This window comes from Egretta garzetta, unplaced genomic scaffold, assembly GCF_000687185.1.
Source record: "Egretta garzetta isolate BGI_Z169 unplaced genomic scaffold, ASM68718v1 scaffold211, whole genome shotgun sequence".
Classification (NCBI taxonomy): domain Eukaryota; kingdom Metazoa; phylum Chordata; class Aves; order Pelecaniformes; family Ardeidae; genus Egretta; species Egretta garzetta.
The window spans coordinates 521,634-546,019 of NW_009258673.1; the positions used below are offsets into that span (position 1 = coordinate 521,634).

At 39.5% G+C, this 24,386-nt stretch overlaps 1 protein-coding gene across 3 annotated transcripts in view; it reads left to right on the forward strand.

Moving 5' to 3' along the window:
- Positions 1 to 24,386, forward strand: part of DENND1A (DENN domain containing 1A) — a 211,402-nt gene that overhangs the window by 69,359 nt on the left and 117,657 nt on the right. For all 3 annotated transcript variants that reach the window (XM_035888591.1, XM_009648821.2, XM_035888592.1), the window contains 3 exons: positions 19,238 to 19,307; positions 20,460 to 20,540; positions 22,742 to 22,795. In XM_035888591.1, the coding sequence (XP_035744484.1) occupies positions 19,238 to 19,307; positions 20,460 to 20,540; positions 22,742 to 22,795 (205 nt within the window). The remainder of the gene's footprint in view (positions 1 to 19,237; positions 19,308 to 20,459; positions 20,541 to 22,741; positions 22,796 to 24,386) is intronic.

Here is a 24,386-nt window from a genome sequence, read left to right on the forward strand (position 1 = left end):
GTCTGTTTGGTCCTTGTGGTGTGTTGACCCTGGAATCCCTGGACTTCCTAAAACACTGGAGATGAAACAAAATAGCAAACTGGTTCTGTTAGACATTGGCAAAGTCCACAAAAAATACATGTATAAATCATGAGAAATTGGATCTCTGGTTCAATAGTACAACAGAAGTGTACCTAATAGGAATGTTGTTATTGCGCTTCTGTCTGCCTTCTTTATAGACTTTTTTTTCTTTTAAATTATTGTTTTAGCAGTGGATTCAACACATGCATTGAATGTAAGTAAGAGTTGAAGATGCAGATGTTTCTCAGTTCCTTTGCACGGACCTTACAGAGAAAAGAAGGGAGGGCAGGCAAGGCTCGTAGCTAGACTGACCTTCTTTCACAGAAATTCCAGTTTCTTACAGGCTTTAACTGTAGCAAAACAGTTCGACTTCCTCGGCTGTGTACAACAGGAAATTGATCTAAAGTGGCTTAGAAAATGTGAGAACGCCATGGATGTAGCATGCAGGGTTGGAAGGGGTCTCCTCTTGTTGCAGGCATTTTGCTTTAACTTGACATGTTTATAAAACAGTTTACATCTTAAAAGTTTAGGGTTTTTACCCCTGCTGATTTGCTTAAACAGGCACTGGCTTTTATTTTCACTTACTTGTCAGAATATATATGGAAAAGTGATGAACCTAGTGGAAAGAGAGCTTGACATCAATTAAATTTAGCTATCTGCTTTGTGTTTCTTCTTTCTGATACAGTGTTTCCAGTGTCATTTTTCCAAACTTCCTGTGGTTTTTCTTTATTGTCTTTACAAGTTTTACAAGACAGAGAAGAGTTATTTAAAAATACTCTGCCAGGAAAAGAGGGGTAAAACTTGGTATTACATCTGCTCATTTGTTGTCTTCTATTTTCATCTCTGCCATTAAACTTTTTATAGACTCTAGACACTTATTTCAGAAAGCCTGTAAGGTTGTCTCAGTATCTTATCTTGCTCAAGTATCTTTAAATAAATTTTGAAGTGTCTCTCAAGTAAAATTAGGTTTCTGAAGCTATATTCTCTGCAACGCTGAATGAAATACACTTGTTAAAATGGTCTTAAAAAATTAAAAGCATGTGATAAGGCATTTTTTTTCTGTCCCATTATTAAAAAGCTTCTATTGAAGTTTATTCCTAGTTTTTCTTGGTCCTCTTACTGACATGATTAATAATGTTTGAGATCATTCATGATCAATAGGTTGTGTGTATGTATTTCATAAGAATATGCATTCATCTGTGTGTAAGTGTGCAAAAATAGAAATATTTGCCTATATAAATGTCTGTCTAAAGACCAGTGTCACAAACCCACATCTTAAAGAATCCAGTTGACTCTGTACGAGGCTAGTATTTCCCGTTTTAGTAATATGTGAAAAGTGTACAGTATTTCCTCAGAATTGGTTTTTTTTCTTTGAAATTGTATGCAACGTCATAGTTGTGGCACTAGAAATGCATTTTGATGTTTTGAGTTTTAAGGCCAACATTGAAAGGAGTCGATCCCACTGAACTCATAAATAATGAATTCTTATTTTCACCTAGATGGAGTTGATAAATAACAAGTCAATAGGGACTACAGTAAATGACACAGAGTGAAAAGCTTTGGAGTTCTCATTGGGGTGTCAGTAGGTCTGTTAAAGGCTTTGCTAGCTGAGCTTGAAGTTTCAAAGCATGGCTGAATTGGTTTAAATATTGTTGTTGAAACTTAAATATGGTAGAACCTTGCTAATCCGCACCCCTCGTAATCACAGACACAGAAATGGCGACTTCCACGTTTGGCTCAGCAGAAATGGGCCAGGCTGGAGTAAGGTTTCATATTTCTAGGCTTCATTTTTCTTAAAATATGCTACAGTATGCTTCATACGTTAAATTCTATTTATGTCATTCTTCATAGTAGCAAAATAAATCCATCATAAAAAGGTACTTTTTCTTTTTCCAGTCTTTTTTACCTTTTCTGTTTCACCTTCATGTAGTTTCCAAAATGTTACCAATTGGTGCTGAGTCCTCTAGCCATAGTTGCAAATTATCTGATGGTGTTAATATAAATTAAATAGAATTTGAATACTAAATGCAATAGGAAAAAGATTTAGAGAAGAAAAAAAAGTCACAAGTTCTGAACTCTGGATTTTTCTGTAACGATAAATGCTCTGAGAGAGAACCATCTTTCTAGGTAATGGAAAGACACTGCTTACATTGCTTTTAAATGAACCGAGAGACCCGGTATTTTCATTCTTGGCTTTTATTCCGCCTTGCCCCGCACACCACGCACACCTTCGCCCTCGTTCTCTGCTCTCTGGCGACACGCCTTGCGGCTGGGGTAGGGGATGGGAGGGCTTGGCTGCAGATGCTTCCTTGTATGCCATCAGCTGGTCATGATGGTTGAAACAGAAGTTCCCCTCTGTTTCTATCAATTTTTCTGTTACCATTCACTGGAAACAGAAATTATTTATGTGGTTTGATCTTGATTGCAAAAAGAAAAATAAATCCTGCTGTTATAAAATACTGTGAAAGGTCAGCTCCAAGAGTCTGCTCCTCTCCTTCCCCCCCAGTTGTTGATACCAGGCTTAAGGAAAATCAGTTAAGCCATACCTGATCTGGTCCTGTTGGGGCAGGTACTGCAGGCATGGGTGTCTGGACTAAAATACTGAGTGTGTAAGAGGTTAGTTGGTTAATATTAAGAAAAGACTTTTTTTCCCCACTGAACTTCTTAGATAAACTGAGCCTGCTGACTGATAACTGCATACATGAGCTGTACAAAAAAAAAAAAAGTATCTCCTGGGAAGTATTTATATTAGAAATAAACATTAAAAGTCAAGTTTTCAATAACCAAATTTAAGTCCCTTCTTATTTGTAAGTAAGAGGTTGCAAAGAATATTAATATGAATACTTTTTTGGCTCCTCTTCAGCGATATTTTTTTTTTTTTTTAAATTGTTCCTAGACAGTGCTTGGTGTTGGAGAAAAGATGTTTGGTTTTTGGTCTTTGCTTTGTGTATATACATCATTATTCTTAGTTGAAAGTTTAAGTGTTATCCTTTAACACTGGTATTTATTTCTCTACATGTTGATTTTGGTCACAAGTCTGAGCTGTGTACTTGCATGAATTTTGTAGTGGGATGAAGTTATACCACTTCTGAAGTTCGTAGCAGCCAGAAAGTACAGGGAGTTGTTTACAAAAGAGTCCCAGCGATTCTCCCTTTCTGTGGAAGCATTCAAGCAGCAAGACCTGCACAGTCTGTTTGGCACAGTAGCTGCTCTCAGCTGGCCCTGTGCCCTCCTGCTGTTAGTCAGGGCAAAGGATGTGCCAGATCTCAGATTGTAACGGAGCAGAGCCTGCTTGCAAATCTGCTTGTAGTTAGCCTGGGGCCTTTTGGCAGCAGACTACAGCCGATTGATTTAGTTGCAATCCTTTTTCCTTAATATTTTCCATCTGGCCAACAATGACCTATAAAGACAGACACAAAACAGAGTTTGAATTATGAGGAGCGTAATAGTGAAATGCTTCCAAATCTCACTCTAGAACCTGCACCGACGGAGCGCTGCCGCTCTGTAGCCGGCGGTTTGTTCTAAAGCACCACTGCAACAGTGGTGTTAAGAAAAAGCAGTGTAGCTCTCCCCTTCGGTATTAGGTAATAGACAAATGTTCAACTCTTGATGTGTTTCCCTTCTTGCCATTTCTTGCTTTTTATTGATCCTGAGCAGGAAGCAAAGAGCTCAGCATAGGCTTCCTCGCGTGCTTCTCTTGCCCATACTGCTAGGGCTCCATCGTAGTGCGGTGTCAGGAGCCATGCGAGAGCAAGGGATCGTAGAGCGGAGACGGGGGGGGACAGGGAAAGGAACTGAGTATGGAAATGCTTATAGGCATGCAGCAGCAGGTCTGGGGAACGTGCATTCTGATGATGTGCCCCAAGCTCTCAAATCTACAGGAGTGGATTAATGCTTTCCAGAGTGAGCTGTTTCCACATCTGGGCTATTTGTCAACTCTTCCAATGCTAGTCAAAGCAGAATTCTTGCTCTGAATACAGTCACCCTAAACACTTGTAGTCCTCTGTGTCTTTAAAGTCTGTATCCTTAAAGAAAATTTCTGAGTTTATTTGTACAGCTCCACGTGTTACAGCAGTCCCGGCACTGCAAGATTTTTAATGTGCGAAGTTTAGCACCTTCACCTAGGAACGCTTGGGGATGTAAACAATTCATGTTTCTTTCCAAAGGTGGCCATAAGTTATGCACAGACTTTCACAGATCTTGTTGGTCATAATATTTACAGGAAAATTAGAAACTGATTGAACTAGGAGAAGGCTCCAGAGTGTGATTCACATTCACATGAACTACAAACCTGAGAGGCCGGATGAATCCTCCTCGGAAGGTGCGTGTTTCACTTCATTAGCTATCCTGAAACCTAGTGTAGATCTAGGCGATAGTTCTAAGTTAAAGAGGTTATTAGTTTGTCTTGCCTGTGGAGTCCAAAGCACAAGTAGTCTGTGCTGTATGTTTAAATACTTGACAATTTATTTAATCTAGTAAGTAATACTGCAACTATTCCAGGCGTTAGGCATTTTAGAACCTAGAACTCTAAACAGTTCCCTTGGAGGGGGAAAGGGTGCTGTGTTGTGGGGTTTTTTTGTTTCTCCTTCTAGTAGAAATTTTTCACTTGCTGACTCTGAAAACTATAATGAGATGTGCAGGGGCAAGGGAAAGAAACTTCTGCTGTCCTAGACTGAGTTTACCGCAGCTTTGAGTTACTCTCTACATTTCCTGAAGCTGCTGACCGTATAAACTAATGCAGGGCTCGTATCCGAGAGTCGCTTCTCTGCTGACAGTCCTTTGTTCTTGTTTCATCTCGGTCTGCTGCCTGCTGCTTTTAATCATAGCAGTAGTAAAATTGGGGAGCTGAGTTCATGGATGTTGCGTTCATGGAAGCGCAGTCAGAGGCGCAAGTATGTTGACTTCGGAGCACTGCTATAATACAGCAGAGTGTTCCTTTTGGAAACTTTTAATTATTGCTTTATTATTACTATTTTTTGAAGAGTAAAAGTAAAGGGTGAAATGAACAGTATGGGGAATATGTGCAGAAGGGAGAAATGAATCCTCACGATGGTTTTAGGAAAGAGCTAGAGGTAAAAGGTGCATCATTGATACACGGGTTGAAGAAGAAAGATCAGGATTTTAGCTGTCATTTGTGATATTCCATGCATGAGTTTTGATCTTTTTTTCCCCCTTATACCTTAAGGTAATTCTTGCCAAAATAACTAACTTACACAAGAGGATTTTTATTTTTTTTTTTTTAAAGTCCAGAGATTAGATTTCAGACGCAACAGTTGCTGTCAGGTAACAGTCCTGGATTGGAACTCTCAATTGGTTTAACTGAACAAATTCCAGGTAATTGTTATAGCAGTGGTAAGTGCCATTCACTCTGAGTATTTCCTCTTGGAACAAAAACTATGATATTGGTGTAGTGAAAGTATCAATTCTGTGCTATTGTCTTGCTGTTTTGTTTTTATTGTTGTTGTTTTGGTATGTGAAACAAGAACAGTATTTGCTTTCAGAATATAATGAGTAAATACACAATATAAAGGTAGTTATGACTTCTGTTTGAGCTCTCTCAACACTATCCTTCTCAGAGACCCAGGATCCCTTAAAACAAACACCACCCCACTCCCCCACCCCCCCTTCTTTCTCCTCTTCCCTCTACATTACCAACCCAGGGCAATGCTAATTTAGCTGACTTGTAGTGAATTCAAAGGACAGTGAAGGTGTGTCAAAGGAAGTTTCTTGCAGATTTTGCCAAAGCTTTAATCTTGACTGCAAGTCAAAACACTTTTGTAAAATATCAATGAGGATCACAACAAAAAGTGTCAAGTGTTAGTAATACTGATGTATTGCTACTGGTGGAATTGGATAAAGCTAAGAATACTGCATTCTAGGCCAGCTAGTTCACTGGTCTTGCCTACTGACCAGAAACCAATTTTACTTAATTAATTAGGGCTTCATGTCACACCTTCTTTAGTTGCTGAACAACTGTAACAGAAGTAATTAAGTCATGTCACTTTTTATTACCTTTGGCCCTGGCTGACTGGCTTGGAAACTTCCATTTTAGTGCTAATACAAAATGAATTAGCGCATCACCTTGGGGAAAACCCAGTGCCCTGGCATCAAAAAAGTAGGGAGGAAGTAGTTAAAGTGCAAGACGGACAGATCTTCTCTTTGACAAAGGGATCACTTCTGGGTTGCTGGCTGAAGGCTTACAAAATGCATCTGTCAGGAATGAGCCCATCCTGTACTTGCTGACAGATGTATACAACATCCCCCCAACACGATTACATGGCAACTTCCCCCTTCAAAAACCAAGCTGTGGCAGGAGCCCTCGGGTTATGCAGTGGTAATTGGAGAAGCAGGGGCTGTTCTGAGAGGTAGAACTGCTGAGAAAAGCTGCATGAGTTGACTTCTGCATATTGTTTAAATAGAAAACACGATTCAGCCACACGGTAATAATAGGAGAAAGGCTTTATATGGCTTCGTAGAGGCAGCGTTATCTGCACTGTGTGTGGATCTGAAATAAAAACTTTAATTTGTAAACCTGCTGTTTATCAACATGCTTGATAGGGGACAGATCTTCCTCCAAACTATACAGTGCGAGTATTACTTGCCTAACAGTAACTTACCTTAGTGTTGGAGCACCAGCTCGAGTATTTGGAGAATAAAGTGATTGTGGGCAATCTCCTATCCTAATCATTTGTTTAAACTGATTGTTAGGCAAGAAGTCTCATAAATAGAAATTGTCCCCGCTAGGCAGGTAAAGGGCCAGAGAGTCTGTTCTGTTAATTTGTGTGTCACATTTTCAGGATGTCCCTCGATCAGGTTTGTCAGTGATGATTCTGCAGGTGAAGAGGCCTTTCATGTGCTTATTTCTGCATCTAAAGATCTGTTGTCAATCCTAAAATATTGTGCACTGTAGTCATAGACAACCTGCAGTCAAATATCAGACTCTGTGACTTGATCCTTTTAGCCTTCAGTTCAAGAACTGCATTCGCATCTTGTATTGCAAATGCTTGTTTGCTGTAGGTGATTCTGACGTGACTAGCTCAGTTTCTCCCATTCCCAAATTATGAATTCCAAGTACCACCACAGCACTGAGAGAGTCATGAATTTCTCTCTTGGCTCTTTCAGCTGTGGCTGGATTTGAGTTTAACTTTTATGACTTGTTACCAACTGACTTGGGGACCAAACTTTGCTTATTATTAGGAGGCTGCCACCGAACGTGTATTTCTTCACAGTAATGAAGTTCCCTCCCTGCGCAAGGGAACTATAAAAGACCTCGCTGCACTTAAGTTTGTTTCTTGCCAATAGGAAACAAAAGCGGTTTGGAGAGTATTCCACAAGAGGGGCACATATAATTGATTTCTTCTCTCTCTTTGTTACTGAAATACTCTCAATCCCTACCCCAGTTTTCTCTGTATTTAATTTACTGAAATGCAAAGAATCAGCATAGTGTGCTAGAACATTGTCTTATGAACACACACAGGTATGAAGCTGCATTATCCAGCTTGGCTTTTTGGTCTTGGAATGATATAATGCTGTCTGATTAAAAAAAAAAAAAAGAAAAAACAGCCTGGGCTCATCAGTTTTTCTCAGTGTACATCTCCCCTGTGTATTCAGAAATGGGTGTTTGCCATCTTGATCCTGAAGTGTTTGCCTCTTACTAAAACTTTGCTCGTATTTATTGATATGATTCTCCAAGTGTTTTCTGAATCAGCTCATGGTGCTGATCTACGAGATATTTCCCACGTGGCATGCTTGGTTAAGTAGATATTCCTTTCTGTGGCTCGGAAGGCAATTCTCTCTCCCATGTGACAGTGAAAACCTTGGCCTTCCTCCTATGATTTAGCTAATTGATACTTCCCTTCCTTAAATATTGATTTGACAGTTCTGAATATACCTTCATGTCCTACTGAGTTGTTCTTTCTCAGAGATGGGCATTGGCCTTACATGAAGTTGGTTGCTCTAGAGGTGGAATGTGTTGGCCAGTTGGGGGTCACTTATCCTCTGAACCTGTTACAGTCATCACATGGGCGACTTCTGAGCTGTGTGTATTACTCAGAATTTCTTAACTCAGGGTTTGTTTGGGTTTTTTTCCTTAGCCTTTGACATAGGTTGATGGCTAATGACAAAATATATGGGCTAGAAAAAACCTCTGGTTCAAGAATAAAAGACCCTGGGAGAGACAGAGTTTATAGAAAACACACCTGATGCTCAGCTTCAACCTTTAAATGTGTGGCAAATTTCTTTTGTAGCTGAGCAGAAGTCCTTACCAGCCTTTCGTTGTGGCTCTTGAACATAGAGCTCTGTAAAATTTTTCTTCTCTTCAGGAATTTATGGCATTACAGATGCACTACAAAATCCTTCCAAGTCCCATGGCTTTTGGAACTCACTGCAGCAGTGTGCTGTAACGCAGCGTGCCTCTTGCTGATAGGGAGCACTTTTGATTTATAATAAAAAGTTCATAATTCTACTGAAATTTCAGCTCAAACTTAGTACTAGAGGGCATAGCTCAACAAGCACATATGATTGGAGTCTGTAATGAAAAGGAGCTGTTTCTCTGGTCAAGGAAAAAGGGTTAATTTGCATTGGGATGAAAAGGCTGTTCAGGATCTACTATTTCAACCTGTGATAGACTTAACGGTAGTCTTTGATCCCCAAATGAAATGTGATGGATTTCAACTGATGCCAGATGTCTCAAACCTAGTGGGATCTCTGATTGTCTGCCACATCTAGAATTCTCTCTTCCAGCACTTTCATGTGTGCTTTTAAACGTGGTTTGAGAAGAGAGATTCCTTGACAAGCTAAGCCTTTGGAATCCTTTCTCTGTGCTGTTACTTCAGTGGTGATCTTTAGGCTCTCATGCTAACGCATCCTACTTTTTTAAAAATCAAGCCCCATGTGCCAAACTGCTCTAACTACTTCATAACCAATCCGTTTCATGTCCAGAAAAATTTAGTGCCAATATCATCTGTAACTTTTCTCAATTTAAGGCTGTTCTCTGCTCTCTTATTTGTTAATTAGAGCATTTTGCTTAACCCTGGCCAAGTAAAAACATTGTTCAATGTATTCCCATTGGCCTTAAGTGGAAAAGAATTGTTGTCTTTTTAACACTTCATGAATCTTACTATAAACTGTCAGGCACTTCAGCATGCCCATCTCCTCACCAAGTGTGCTTTGTGGGATATTCTTTGCCTGTGGTTTTAATAAGAGTAGAAAGACATAACTGTCAGGGTGCGCCTTGTAAATGCAAACAAACCTTTTTATTTATGTACCTTTATTTCATGTCACTACTTCAGTCCTTTGCTCTCAAATACGCTTGAGAAGTTTCTTTCTCGTCTTAAGCTAAAAAAACCCCAAAGATTTACAACTTGCTCTTCTCAAAAGGGACAAGAGACCTTATGACAGTGTTTGGGAGTTTATGGGACTTCCCATTTAATTTTACATCTACTAAAAAACATTAATTTTTTTTTTAAGTTAATGCATGTGATCTTCTGGAGTTAATCATCTTAGCATGCCGAATTTGAGAAGGGCGGTACCTGGTCAGACCTGCTGATGTTAGCTGGGTACAGCAAGAGCTGCAGCTTTCTACTCCATAAAAGCCCTGTGTCGCAGGGCTTGCGCTGTTGTAAAGCTGGTCAAATTGCACAGTTCTTTTCTTCTGTCGTCAGCCTGTGCCCCAGGCTTTGGAGATGTATGTACTCTCCAAAATCTACTTACAGTTTTGCATTTTGTTTCAGCAGACCCTAGGTTCTGTCTCTTAAATGAATTCCTTTCTCTTTTCTCTGTGTGGACTGACGGGAGAAATATCACTTAGCACATTTTCCCAATGGTATGAATCACTTGTGTGTTAAAAGTTAAAAATCTTTGATTTTTAAAAAGGAGTGATCTACCAGAGGGAGAGCAGCAAGTCCCCAACAACAGAACAGACCTTAAAGGTATTTCTGAAATGAATTAAACACAAAATATTCTATCATAAAATTCAATAAACGTTCTTAAATTTTGCAGTGATAGGCAATTCGCAGGAAAAAAGCTTGACTGCTGAAGATACTTAAAATTTTGTACATTCTACATTATGCCTGTACTTGGGTATCTGTGAATGTACCGTGTCTCTGTACGGAATGTAGGGTGTTATGCATGGACCTCGAAGCTAGAAGGTGTGGTATTCCTGTTTGCCAGCCTGAAGGGTAATGCTCCAGCTTCTTAAAACACAGATTCTTTCGGTATAAAATGTTTTTCAATGAAAGTCCAAGGCATGGTTTTCATGGGAAGGCTTTCTCAGACTGTCAGATTCTGTTGTTTTCTTCCTTCCCAGAGGGCTCCTGCGAGAAGCAGGGGCGATTACTGTGTGCTGGGTTGGTAGGTGCTTCATGATGTTGCATGCTGTAATGCTAAAGTTCTTCTGAATTCGTTCTATTTACATAAATTCCACAGTGCAGCTGCACTGGACTTCCCCCCCCGCCCCAAGGTTTTAGAGTGACCACAAAGAATCCGAGAAAGGGTGACAGCTTTGTCAAGCTCAGCCTCCAGTTCCATTTGCGACGTCCCAATTAGATGTTAGCACGCTGACAAAAGGCCCTTGGAATGGTTATCTCAAGCTGCCCGTGCACTTTTTAGCTTGACTAAAATGTAAAATTGTTACATCATAAATCGCTTTGTTACAGTTTTCTGGCTTCATGTTGCTAAGGGGGTGCATTCAGCTCCTTTGAGCTGCCTTTTGTGAGAGACGCTGCTGCTCTGTTTCGAGAGCCACTGTGGCAGTTTGGGGAGCGCCTGGGTTCAATGGGGGTATTTAGGGAGCTTGGGAGTCTTTGTGAGAGTGAGACTTGCTGTAACCGCTTATACTTGGTCACGCTGGGGAGAAAAACAGGAAAGGGAATGTTTTAATTGACTTTTATTATTAATACACGGTGGCAGGTCACGAAGTAAGCACTTTCCTTTGACAATTACATACTTTTAAGATGCTCCGTAAGACGAGACGCACAAGTTCTGCGTGCGCCAGGTCTGTGGGGTTAAATATTTCTAAAATATGTACATGAGTCTCATGCTTAAGCTACAGAACTTTTAACTGAATCTCAGGGAATCATGGAACGATGGCTTGTGGGTAGTAATCCAAGGGAAGTTTATAACAAAATTGTGGAAGATGCAAAAAGGAAAGAAATCCTATGAGAGCAAGGAAAGGGAAGGGTGCAGCTGGCTCTCTGCAGTGGCAGAGGCACTTGCAGTGCATTGAGGTCTAACGCAGAGACAAAACTTTGAAATAAAAAAAAAAATAGAAGCTGATGTTCAAAGGCTGTTGGCTGATCCTGTGGAAGGTAAGCCTGCATCTCATCAACATGCACAGATGTTGCTATGGAGATTCGTGGGTATGTGTGTATGTGTTTAAGCTTACAAGTGTGAGAATGTGTCAATAGACCGAGTCTAGAAGAGAGAATAATGATGTACTGAGTTCCGTAAGGTGTAGGGGAAGACACTGGAACACATAAATGGCTGAACTGGGAATTTAGCCTACGGAAATTCCCAAATGAGCCCAGAGATGCCTTGGTCCTTTCAAATGCATTTTGTAAAAATGCTGGAAACATTGGGGAGGGAAAGAAAGGAAGGAAAAAAAAAAAAAAGAAAAAAAAAAAAGAAAAAAAAAGACTTAAATAGTGTATTTACTGCAAGGAAAATAGTAGGCATATGAAGACTCAGCTCTCTCTTGAGGGGAGAAAAAAGAATTATTTTTAAAAATACATAGTTATGTCATTTAACTTAGTCTTAGCTGTTAAAAATTAAGGTGGAATTTCAAAATAAAATAAAAGGGAAATTCACATTTTTAATGAAGGGAAGGAAAAAAGCATTTTGATGGCTGTGCTTTTGCTATTTAAAATTGTGTCTGCACAAAACCACTGAAGAGCATGGTGACTGGCAAACATAACTTAGTTCAGAATCTGCAATCACCATTATTAACTTAAAGCAGAATATGATTGCTAACATTAGGAATAATGCTGTCTGGGAGGAGTATCGTTAGTTCCCAGGTGAAGGAGGACGGAAAGAAGCGTTATTGCTCTTAAGTATAAATGGCAGTGTTTTATATTTAAATGCAAGAAATCTAAAGATAACTAGTCTCAGAGAGACAAGTAATTCTTGATATATTTCCCATACTCGTTTTCTTTCAAACCTGGTGGTGGTGGGATTATCCACAGAGATGCTTTCTGACTGATGCAGGGATCTGTCGTTTGTCCTGCAGGTATTGACAAGTATCTTGAATCAGAAAAGGTATGTTCTGCTTCACCAGGAACATTCACTGGCTCAATATGCTGAAATTAATAATAGTAGTAATAATAACAGCAATAATAACCCCCATCTTTTTCAGTTTGCTGAATCTTACTTGAGATTTTGATCTTGCGCATTACTCTCCTAAGGATTTCAAGTTCGGAACAGTGATGTTGCTTGGAGTGGATATGGAGAACGAGGCGTGCGCACACCTATCGGTACAAGTCACTCACATCATGTGGGTGTGACCACGCGAGAAAAGGGGTTTCACTCGTTAGACCAACGCTTTGACACCTATGAGCCTGCTGGGCTTCGTAGGGACTTCACTGCCACAACTAAGTACCAGGTCATCTATGTTTTGAATTAATTATGCAGAGTCCATGAACTGGAACACCAGTGTGTTTTATTGATACATGCACAAGTCGTGCTGGCAGAAGAAATACTTGGCCTGAATTTTCTCTTCCTTACACTTTGTCAGTCAGGAGCATTTCCAGTGAAGTTAGTGATGATGCATACTATAGTTTACATAAGAACCAAGCTCATTATTGACAGCATTAAGTATTCCAGGCCACTGTAGATGATTGTACTGAGCAAAAGGTCAAGATTCAAGAACTCAACTCCAGTCCTGGCTAATACAGACGGAGTTTGTAAGCCTGTCACTACAGAGAAGTATGCCCATCTGTAAAATGGAAATGACTGTTGTGTTTTGCAAGGGGGATGGCAGTTGGTTATGCTGTTATCAAAATATATAGTATGTGTTATAAATAAATACATGTTAAAAATTCCACTTCTGATCTGTGTGAATGGAAGGAATAAAAGTTATGTGTGCTTATAACTCAGTCTATTAGGAGATGCTGCATTAAATATGTTGACTGGTTACTCAGTCTCATTAATTTCAAATGACAAGGATACCTGTAGAAATGCAGTTCTGCCTGTATACGGACTGGAAATTGTTCTAGTACTCAGTAGAAGTTGTGTAAACTGAGGTGGTACTTGTCTTTTGTAGCATTCAGAGGAAACCAAAGGTACTACAGGTACCTTCCCAGAAGCATTTGCTTTGCTTTTTAATGGTGTCGGCACACCAGTAAAATCGAATGCTGGAGCTGTCAATGTTAAAAATTAGTTTTATGAACAGTTGCTATGGTAATTAGCAAATACTCATAAATCATTTTGAAGGGTACCCCTTGCCACTGAGGTTTGCTGCTGCTACACTGGCACATGTAGCATTTTTGCTGCCGAAGTTCTCAATGCGCTTCCAAACTCTTCGGTGTTGCATGGGGGTTTATTTTGATGAGTTCAGCTTTCACTGTGCTCTTGCACACTTCGGTTATCTTGGTGCTGCTTCCACTTCACACTTGGCTGTTACAGCTAACGCTGGAAAATCTCTCCCTTTTTAAGTTGACTTCATTGGAGATTCACCTTTCTAACAGTAAGTAAAATGCTCAGGTCTGTACCGCGCTTGCCTGTTTGCGCAGCCTCTCCTTACACTTGACCTTGGATGTACATGGTATTCTTGAGATAGCTACAGTGATTTAGAGTGGTACGTGCTATAACTTACGACTCCTTCATTCTAATGAGTGCTCAAAAATATCAAAAGAAATGATAATGGTGAAATTTTCACATTTCAAAGGAAGTATCTTTATCATCAAAACCTCTGTTCATTAGTAATGCTTCAGAACTGGATAAGAAACAGCTGGTTTTTCCTGAGGAAGGCACCCTTTACTTGAGAAAGAAATCAACTGGATGCCAGCGTAGATACGTTGCTCGAAGACTTCCCCTTTGCTTTTCTTGGAGATGTTGCATTTTCTTATTTACTGTTGGACAATTCCATTTGACTGAATTAGTTGCATGTCTTTACATACAGGCAATCACTGTAACAGAGCTATCATCTTGGGTTTGTATATACTTTCTTGGCTTTTGTGTTTGCTGGAAGCTAATCGTTATATTCTGATGGAGATAAAACAGTAGCTCTCGTGGTTTTGCAGCTTGGAGTCCCATAACTTACTATCTGTGAGCCCTTCATTTTACGTAGGACAGTAGCCAAAACACTGTACTGAAGTTATGAAGCATGATCCTTAAATCTTCCAGTAAGTTAAGGTGGTTTTAAAGGGGGAAGTTTACCTTGATTTAAAATCCAAAACTGGATAATTGCATGGTAGACTGGATACAAGAGCAGTGCCTTGTATAGCTTTTGCCATAGGCTAACTTATATTTGTGGCTGCACGTACTGAAACTTTGTTTCCAGAATTGCCCATGTCAAACAGACTAGAAGAGGGCTTGGACTAGTAGTAGATTAAAATCGGGTATTGTCTTTCGGTGTGCTATTGTGGCCTTTCTGCTTTATATCCATAGGTGCAATTTGACCTGGCTAAATTTCAAGTGTTGAAGTGTTGGTTTCAATTAATGTTCCCTAGTGTAAGTCAGCTGGAGGGGGGGTTCTTTTTTTTTTTTTAAAGTAATGAAAAAGAAAAATTGATTGTAAACAATGCTAATAAATGGTTTGTTTTTTAAAGCTTTTGTTAAGTGTTTAATAAGATGAGGAGGATCCTGGAAAACTACTTTTCTGCCTGATTTCATTGCTGTTGGCAACTTAGTATTGCTGAAGGAGGTTCTGTTGGCTCATCTCTCGCTGCATCCGCCGTGCTGTGGAACGGCAAAGCGTGCACCTACGTGTGCGTACACGCGGGGGGCGGGGGTCTATATTTGCATATAAATGCAGTTGCTTTATTTCAAAAGGGCTGACTTAATATTCTCCAATTTTGGTTGCAGTCCTTTCTGGAGGTCAGAAAATGTGACCTCCCATGTGCTGCAGTGAGAGAGGAGTTTTTTTCCTTTCATACATTAAAGCACACGAGTGGATTAATATGTTGAAAAATTCAAAGCTAAATTGACCGCAGTCCAGCATTTTCGTCTGTGCAGCAGCTAATATTGGGTGATGACATTTTCTGCTCAGTGTAACTTTTGAAGTACAGATTGGGGTGTGAGAGCAGCGCTGGCTGGCGGGTTGTCCCTTCTGCAGCTGCCGGTGCACCGGTCGTCCGCATCCTCCTGCCCTCCCCGTCCCCTTAGCTGGCCCGGAGTCGCAGGACGGGAGGCTCTGCTGCTGGTTGCCAGTCTGCTCCATTAAAGGTGAACCTCCTCATAACTGCAACCGCCCTACCCACAGGGATGGCTGGGCTTTGTTATCATGCTAATTTGCTTCTTTTTATATCTTTCCTGTTGTCTCAGCCTGGCTTGTCAGTTGTTTTTGCACCACTGTTCCTTAAACACGACATTTTGGAAGCATTTGTATTTACAAGCTGCAATGCAGCGCTGTTGTCTTAACGGTTTGACTGACCCTAATTGCTGTGACACATGTAACTAATGATGTTTTGTACTTTCAAGGAGTGCACTAAAAAGGTGATGACATACGAGTTACTGAATAAGGTACTGTGCAACTTGTGCCGTAGAGTTTGTGCAGACCTTATGTAGCATAATAAGCAGTTTTCCTGTGCTCATATTTGTTTCCCAGCAGCCTGGCCTGTCTCCAGCACCGGGGCTGCATTGCACGCTGAAGGTTCAGAGGGAGAGAAAAGCAGAGTGCTAAACCCATCTCTCAGCTTGAAGAAGCCTAATTTGGTCAGGCTTTGATTTGGTTCTCGTGATTTCTGGCAAATATACCACTATATGTGTGTATATATATGGGTGAGGAAACTGAAAACGGGTGTAAAATTAAAAAAAAAAAAAAAAAAAAATTCAGATTGCACTTTTATTTTTGTTTACTCTTCAACCACAATCTGATTTATGCTTATTGGAGTCTTTGAACTTCAGCTCCCTTGAAGAATCTCTAGTCTATCGCTTTTTTGATGTTGCTTGAAGGGGGGGTGCACGCGTGCGTACGTGTGCTCCCATGCTACGGTGCTCTGGGCAATTTCACTCCGGAGCGCTTCCCTTCCTTTGTTTAACCTATGACCTGTGAAAACAAGAGTTAATCAAAAGTTCTAAGGTAGCTAAGAGGAAGGGGAAGTGTTTGGTTACAAATTAAATATGAGCAAGTCATAAGCCATAAATCTTCGGTAGTGCTACCAGTTGTGCTACTTAAGTTGCATGTGGTACAGAAAGGTTTTGGTTATAAATCCGACCTCTGTTTCTTTGGAGGGGGTGTTTAAAGGCTGCCTTGTAGATTTGCTTTTTGTAAGAAAAAAATCCACATCTTTTCTTTTTTCCTTTTGGCAGAGATCTAGAAACAAATTCAGATAACTATATTTCTTGATTCCCCCCTGAAAAAAAAAAAAATTTAGCTGGTCACAATTTGGTCTAATAAAAGCAGAACTGTTTCACTCTTGAGTAGTAAACACGTGGAATAAGTGATGAAGTAAAAGTATTGAAGATGGCAGGATAAATTAGTTTCCTAATGTATCCAAAGCTTTCAGGATGAGAGAGATCCTGGATTCTGCGGTGACAAAGGAGGGAGGTGAAAATTGAAGTGAGATTGTCTACATAATTTATGCAGTTTTGTGGTGGGTTGGTTTGTTTTATCTTGTCTTGCACCTCGCTTGAGCAAGAGCTACAGAGATCCCCGTGCGTTGTGTTGTGTTGAGGTCTGCTTCAAACATCGGCTCCTTTCCGCAGCTTCAAAACTGCGAAGCTTCTCTCCTCAAAATGGAAAGTTATTCTTAAAATGAGCAAAAAGAAGGGGTTATGCTGAGCCGCCAAGCCATTATTTGGGAAACATGGATTCAAATAAGGAAGAGTTAGTGTTAAGCAAAGGACATTAATGAAGTTCATTCTAAGATCATAGTAAAGGGAAAGCCAACAAGGAGTGAGTAAGTGTAACAGAAATAGGGCTGCACCTTCCCTGTTGTACGGAGGGTTTGATGATGTTTTCACATTGCATGAATATGAGACCTTATCTGGGTTATTCCTGTTAGAACCATAGAAGCTATTTTCTAGGTTCTGAGTGAAAGAATTGAAGTTGGATTTGGATGGAGTATTCTCATGGATAGAACCTACGGATGTGTCATGTTTGGTGTACTGTGGTGAGAAAGAAAACCCTTGAATCTGTGGTGAGGCAAGGTTTAGCTGTGAACAGACAGGCCTCCAACAGGACAGATAAGTAAATCTTTGCAGAAAGAGCACAACCTGAGCTTGGTTTCAGAGCTCAGCTTTGTCCTCGATGGGTGCCTGCACCCTGTGTTGCAAACGGTGCTGAGAACCTGGGCTGTCCTTGGGGCTCGGGCAGACTAGAAGCTGAGGTAACTTGCTTTTGTTCATTGCTGTTATGCTGACACATGTATCATAAACACAATAATATTTTAAAAGGTGCTCATCTTAATTCGGTAGTTTTCCAGCAGTGTCCCTGAGCGATTGAGTAGAACTTGAAATAACGCCTTCCTGAGCTACGCTTTGGTTTCACGCTGTCAGGGAGCTTTCTGCCTTCTTGGTTCTCGTCCTTTGGAACTCACTTGATAGATGCCTTGCAAGGATTTGTTTACTGGGTTCTTAATCTCTACTTAGCAGATATGTTTTGAGAGGATTTCTTGTTACTCTTGTAATGGCTTTTAACTCTGCTGAAGTTTATTTAACTAAACAGAAAGAAAGAAACTTATCTTCTAACTAATCCTTCCGGATTGTTTACAATATAATGCCAAACTTAAATGCTGTTTAAAGTGGTAATTGTCTGTCTTTCTGCTCTATTCTAATACATAGTTTGTAAAGACGATTAGAGCATATTAATTTAAATGATAGTACTGTCATATAACATGAAGAGTTAAGTTGCTTATCGGTATATTTTGATAAGCTACTTACATTTTACAGTAGCATTTGCAGGCTTCAAACAACTGTTAATGATGGAGTGCCATTCACTTTATCTGTCTCATATATAGCTTCTCACTTCATTTATTACTAAAAGCTGTACAGTTAAGAACCATGGGGCACTCAATTCCTTATAGTTGTCAGGATGTAGTCATATTTTATAAAAACTTTAAATCCTGTCTAACTATATCAAAATAGAATCCATTTGCTTCAGAAAGCGCCTGTGATTAAAAGAAGAATCGGTTTGTGTCACGCAAACTTGCTTTCCTGTTCACTGCAGCTGAGGGGAAATTCCGTGCTGGTATTTAAAAAGGAATTGAAATAAAGAACTGTGTCATGAAAGTAGGGCACAAAGTCATACCGAAGCATACTGTAGTGCAAGGTAACATCTTAGCCGTCTGTCTTAGTTTGTGGAATGGAAATGTAGCGTAAATGAAGAAGATGTGATTTTTCGGCATGTTTGTCTTTTAATTTCATTTCTTTATTATTTTTGTAAGTTGAGTGCAAATGTACTAAACGTAAAGTTTCCATTGGACCTAAGGCCTGGGCTAAGCCCAGTGATACAGGATATGGAGTAAGATTTGGCAGCAGTTAAAAACTGAGATACTGGTTATGCAATTTAAAAAATGCAGTGGTATCAAGATTGAAACCCAAAACAACAGCCTGTCTTCAGTGTACTGGACCTTCAGCAGCTGTACAGTAGGCCAGTTCTTTAACATACAGTTTGGGAAATAATTGCAATTAAAAATGTTCCACTGGCCCCCATTGGCTCGTATGTTTGTAACGTGCAGGGTGGGAAGGGAGGTGAGCTCCCAGCGCTGGCCTGGCCGGTGCCCGCCTTGGTTTATGGCTGGGGCTGCGGTTTGTGTTTTGTGCCCACAGGTGGCTGGAAGCGCTGGGGAACAGTAAATCCTGAAGCTCAGTCCTCCAAGGAAAGGGATGCTTCAACCTTCTGGCAGTGTTCTCCTTCAAATGGAAGTTCCAATGTGGCTTTCCTAACATATTTATAAAGTGTCACATCCAGTGGAGGCCGTTGTCAGGATGCATCTATATAGTAAAGGCCAGCAATCTTGGATATATTACCTGATATTTACCAAGCTAAATGCATGCTTTTTCTTTCTCTTTTTTTTTTCAGTTACCTCCCATGGTTTGAAGTCTTTTATAAGCTGCTCAATATCTTGGCAGATTATTCAGCAAAAGGACAGGTATTATTCTAAAGTACTAACCCTTCTTTTCCTTGCCCCGATATCAAATGAGGGAGAGAGGATGAAAACAAGCTGTTTTAAGAAGTGCTTATATGAGAGATGACCATGTGAATTATTAATCTGTATGATACAGTAATACAGAAGATCATATTCAGCCAAGCTGAAAGCTTGGCAAGTGCCTTTGGAAAATAAATACGCTTTTAAATTAGTTTGGGGAAAAGATAAAGTCCAAGAATATGGCTGTGGATCCACCACAAGTTAATGGTTTCCCTCCAGTCACCCACACTGTGCAGACTTTTTGGTTACCTGAACTGTGTGCAGCACATCCGTGCAATTCCTGTATTGCAGTGTTTCGTGAATCCTTGACAAATGTTTTATCTGAGTTTACTTGTCATGTAAGGTAAGTGTAGCACTAAGCTTACTGATGCAAAATGCTTCCCCACAGAGCATCTAACCTAAGCCCTTCAGATGCTGTTTTGCTTTTAAAGCAAAGCAAAGTAAAATTCAGTCTTGAGACAGTGGAAAAAATGTGAACTCAGCCATTAAAATTTGCTTCTAGGTTTATAAATGATAGTTCATGATACAGAGAAATCACATACATGATTGCAATACCTAGCCTAGTTTCAGGTGTTTAAAATATTACAAGTATAATCTTCCTGGTTAGGTTACTGCTTTGATTTATTACCATCTTGTGGTAATAATTGTATTTTGCATTTGTCAGAATCATTTGTGTTTGAGGTAGAAGCACTTAGGATCACACCTTCATCTAGATGGATTAAATAATTGGCTTTACCCTGAGCTAGTGCATTGTTATAAAGACCTTGCAGTGAACTTGCAGTGAAAACTGGCTCTGAGCTGAGTAACTATGTAGTGCATAGGTTGGTGACTCAGTAGGTTGCAGAAACATGTAGAAATACATATTGAAAAAAAAGTATTCTAAAAAAATCATGTTATAAAACCCAGCTGTCAGAGGTAACTACCTTTATTTCTGTTCATAGTCTAATGTATAAATGTATTTTCACATTTTTTTTTACACTTGCAAGTTCTCTAAGCCCCCAATTCCACAAACATTGCCTTTCTGTCCTGGAGTTTAGCTTGTTATATCAAGGCCTATTTAGTATTCCTTCTTTTTTTTTTCCCTCCTTATTTCAGGACAGCCAAAGGAGTGAGCTCCTAGAAACATTTCACAAGCTTACCATCCCTGAGCCAGGAACCTCTGTCCATCTTGGAGTGGTAAGTGAAGCGGGAGGGATGTAAACTAAAGTGTTTAATTTTCATTACATGTCTTAATAGAGGAATGTCAAAAGCAGTTCTCCTTTTTGCAACTTGGTACACAGATGTTGTTTTCCTGTGAGGTCACAGAGCTGTGAAATTCTCCTTTTCACATTTGGGGCCCTCTATTTCCCTTTCCTTAACCTCTGATGTCTTTGAAATGCTGTTCTTTGATTGGAGAAAGATTGTGTATATTCCCCATGGGAATTTCTCACCATGTCGTCTGTGACCTGCGAGAGGTCGCAGAGCAGCAACATGGCATTTATTGCCCACACTTCTGCAGAACTCCTAGATCTTGCAAGTATGGAAGGGGTACAAGACTGGAAGCAAACAGTCACGTACCTGTCACAGCACAGCATTTTGAGTATTAACTGTTCATCCCATATTCTGATTCCTTCTCCTCTTCCTCCCCCCAAGAAAAAAAAACTCGTACAAAAAAAGGATTTACTTAATTCTTTTATCTTGTGAGAAAATGAATCAAAGAACACTGAAGGAATAGATGTGGGATTTTATTGACGGGATTGTGTTTTTCATTTAGTCTTTTGGGGTTTTTATCTTCAAATTAATTTTTGCAGAACAACTTTGTGTTCCAGGCTGTAGTGACAAAATACTTAAGATGCACATTGCTGCAGTTGCCAATTAGTCATTTAGAGTTCACATGGAAACTAGCGGTGTGTGCAGCCACAGTTCTCTTCTCCCTCTCATTTCCTTTACTCCTTCTTCCAAAGTACTTTTTGGCAACAGGCAGCTTACTCTCATCACTTCACCCTGTAATGTCAGTCGACAGGTAACAGTTGTTTGGCCTTGCTAGGTCACAGCTGGCAGTGGAAATGTCCCGGTCCTCCTGAGGCTAGCTCTTTTATGAACAGCGTTTCTGTTTAAGGGGACGAGCTGCCTCAAAAGGCAATGATCAGTTGGGATATTTCAGTTTTTTCATACCAGTGGTTTCAAGGAATGCTGCCCGTCTCCCCTTGTCTCAGACATTTCATGGGCGATGAAGCAAGAAAGGATGTAAAAAAGCAGCCAAGGGACTGTTAGCTGTGGTGTCTTTACGCATTTTATTTTGGCTGTTTACAAGCCTATTTTGGGGTCGGGGTGAGGTTCCTATATGTGATATAGTATACTATTCCTGTATCTTTGCATTGCAGCTTTTCAGCCAAACTAAAACAGTGATATATCAAAAAGAAAAAAAAAATCTATACATTTAGTGTCTATATTCAGTGTAGCTGTTATACCCGCTTGCTATTTCAGGTTATAGACTGTTCATGAAGCACTGAAATGTCTGAGATGTATATACAAGAAAATTGTGCCAATTGTGGAACTATGCCAAGAATATAACAGCCTTTAAAGCTTCAGCAAGTAATTAATAGGTAGCCCTATGACAAATTGTGAAAATCTTAAAAATAATACAAATTGTATACAACACTGATTTATGAAAGCACTTTAGTTGCATTCTCTCCTTTCCTTTCCCAAAGCCCTAACCAGGAATCACGCAAGTCATGCGTGGTCAGATTGGGAAGCAGAGTGAACCTAGTCTCTTGGAATGCAGGCAGTTAACAAAAAAAAGTAACAATATAATGGATTATAAAACTGCGAGACCAATATAGTTTTTCAAAATGTGTATTTAAGGCGTATAAAAGTGACCTAGAACTTTTGTAATATTTCTCAAGGTAAGTGGGCATAAAACTTTAAGAAGTGTTTCGCAGTAAATTTCCGTAACTTCACCATTGTCTTCAATGAAGCTTAGTGATGCTGTAAGTCAGAACAGGTCCTGCTTGCTGCTGTTCCCTCTAGTCCGTCATGCAACCTGCAGTGGGCTGTGGAAAGATGGCTTGAATTATAGAGTGCCTTGGAGTTTCCTTGGCATATGTCATACATTGGGTGAGTCTGTCTGTATCAGCGTCTCTGAAGGACAAAAACATGTAATATAAATTTCAGGAGCATTTGATACTTTCTATCTTAATGCATTTCATATTGCATGTGTGATCTGAGAATCCAGCTTTTGAAATCCATGACAAAGTAGTCATGCTGGTAGTTGGTAACAAATGTTCTGTCATTTTTACTTAGCTGAGCAACTGCTATTACTGCTGTTACTAATACCAAGCAATGCATTTAGATTGCTTTTGACAATATTGCAATAATCAATATTTGCTCTTTTTTAGCACTCTTACTTTACTGTGCCTGACATCAGAGAGCTTCCCAGTATTCCTGAAAATGTGAGTACTCAAGAGGACCGTGTACTTCACCATTCCTGTTTAATGTCAGCAGCAGAATAGATAACAGTTGTTACCGCTGGCATATAATACATTATATTCTGTAAAATATTGCTGGATGTTGAAGTAAACTTTAGGAGGTTAATTTAGAATAAGTACTGGGCGGAAAACATTGTGTTGCTAACTGCAGAAGTACATGAGTAACAGGCCTTTTGAAGTATAACATATCAGTAGAATGTCATGTTTGCCGTTCTAATTAAGAAAAGAAACCAAATGAACAGGAAATTGACAGCAAAATTTTCTTAAGCTGCAAGTCTAGTTGTTTGTTTAAAAAATATAAAGTTTTTATTATTATCACCACTCTATTATTACTTACTGTTAACATTCCATGATTTCTTTTTTCTAATACGTGAGGAAATTTAAAATATACATCTGTAGTTTTAGACTGCTCAAAATTGGGAAAGAACAGGGATTTGGTAAGTGTATGTATGTGGCGGTATGGTGGCATTTCAGAGAACAATGAGGGAATTAATTTGTGTGAAAATTCGCTCACTGCAGTAAGCTTGTGAAAAATTCTTGAAAGTAATCTGAAGGCAGTTTTGTGATTGCCGTTTGAGTGAGTATTACAAGAGTCATCCTTGATGGGAAAATGCAGGATTATGGTAGAAAGGAATTTTATCCACTTTACCAAGACTTCTTATCAAAAACAAGACAAGAATCTGTTGAGGTATTTCACCTTCAGAGCTAATTTGAGTCAGGGTCTGTTTTCTTCTCCTAAGTTCCAAAGAACTGCTGTTTTAAAAGAAACTTAATAATTTCACAAGTAAAGAAGCAATTTTTTTCTTCTGCATCCAGATTAACGCTTCGTTCTCCCCTTGCTGACATCACACTGTTTACATAGTTTTGCTGGTTTTCTTGAGGTATGAGACTTTGAGTACAACATGAAACTGAAACGCAAAACTAAACTTGGGAAGTAATTGTTGGGACCTGCTGGAGAGATAACATGCTGGTGTGAAATTAATTTTCTTTAAAAAAAAATTTCATATACATACAATATGTTGGTTTTATTTATTAAAGCATTACGGCTGCTTATTAGTCAAGCCAAGGATATAATCTTGATACTCGGTATCTTCAGTGGAAAGAGTTTGATGTTTCAAACATCCATATTGCTGGTATTACGAAAGATCAAATACCACTTTGGTATTAACTCGCCTTGTTCTGTGAGATGCTGTCAGAATGCAGATATCATGGATCCTTATACAGAAAACATTTTGTATTGATTCAGATGAGTATCTAGGCTCTTTGCTTTAAAGGCATGTTACTAGCTGTAGTTGCTCAGGCAGTCATTCTTTTCTTTGTGATAATATCTTCCTTTTGTACCGTATTTACACAATAGCATTCAAAGAGTCGACAGTCTGCATTTGTGATTAAACGCTGAAAGGTATTAAGGACAAGGTACTGATAGACAGATTGATATAAGTAGAAAAAAGCAGATCTGCTAATCATGCAGTGAGACCCGTCTGAAAGAACGACATAAGAGACCAGTAAAAATGATCCGGTTATTAGCTGGCTTTCTGAAAATATCAAGCAAACC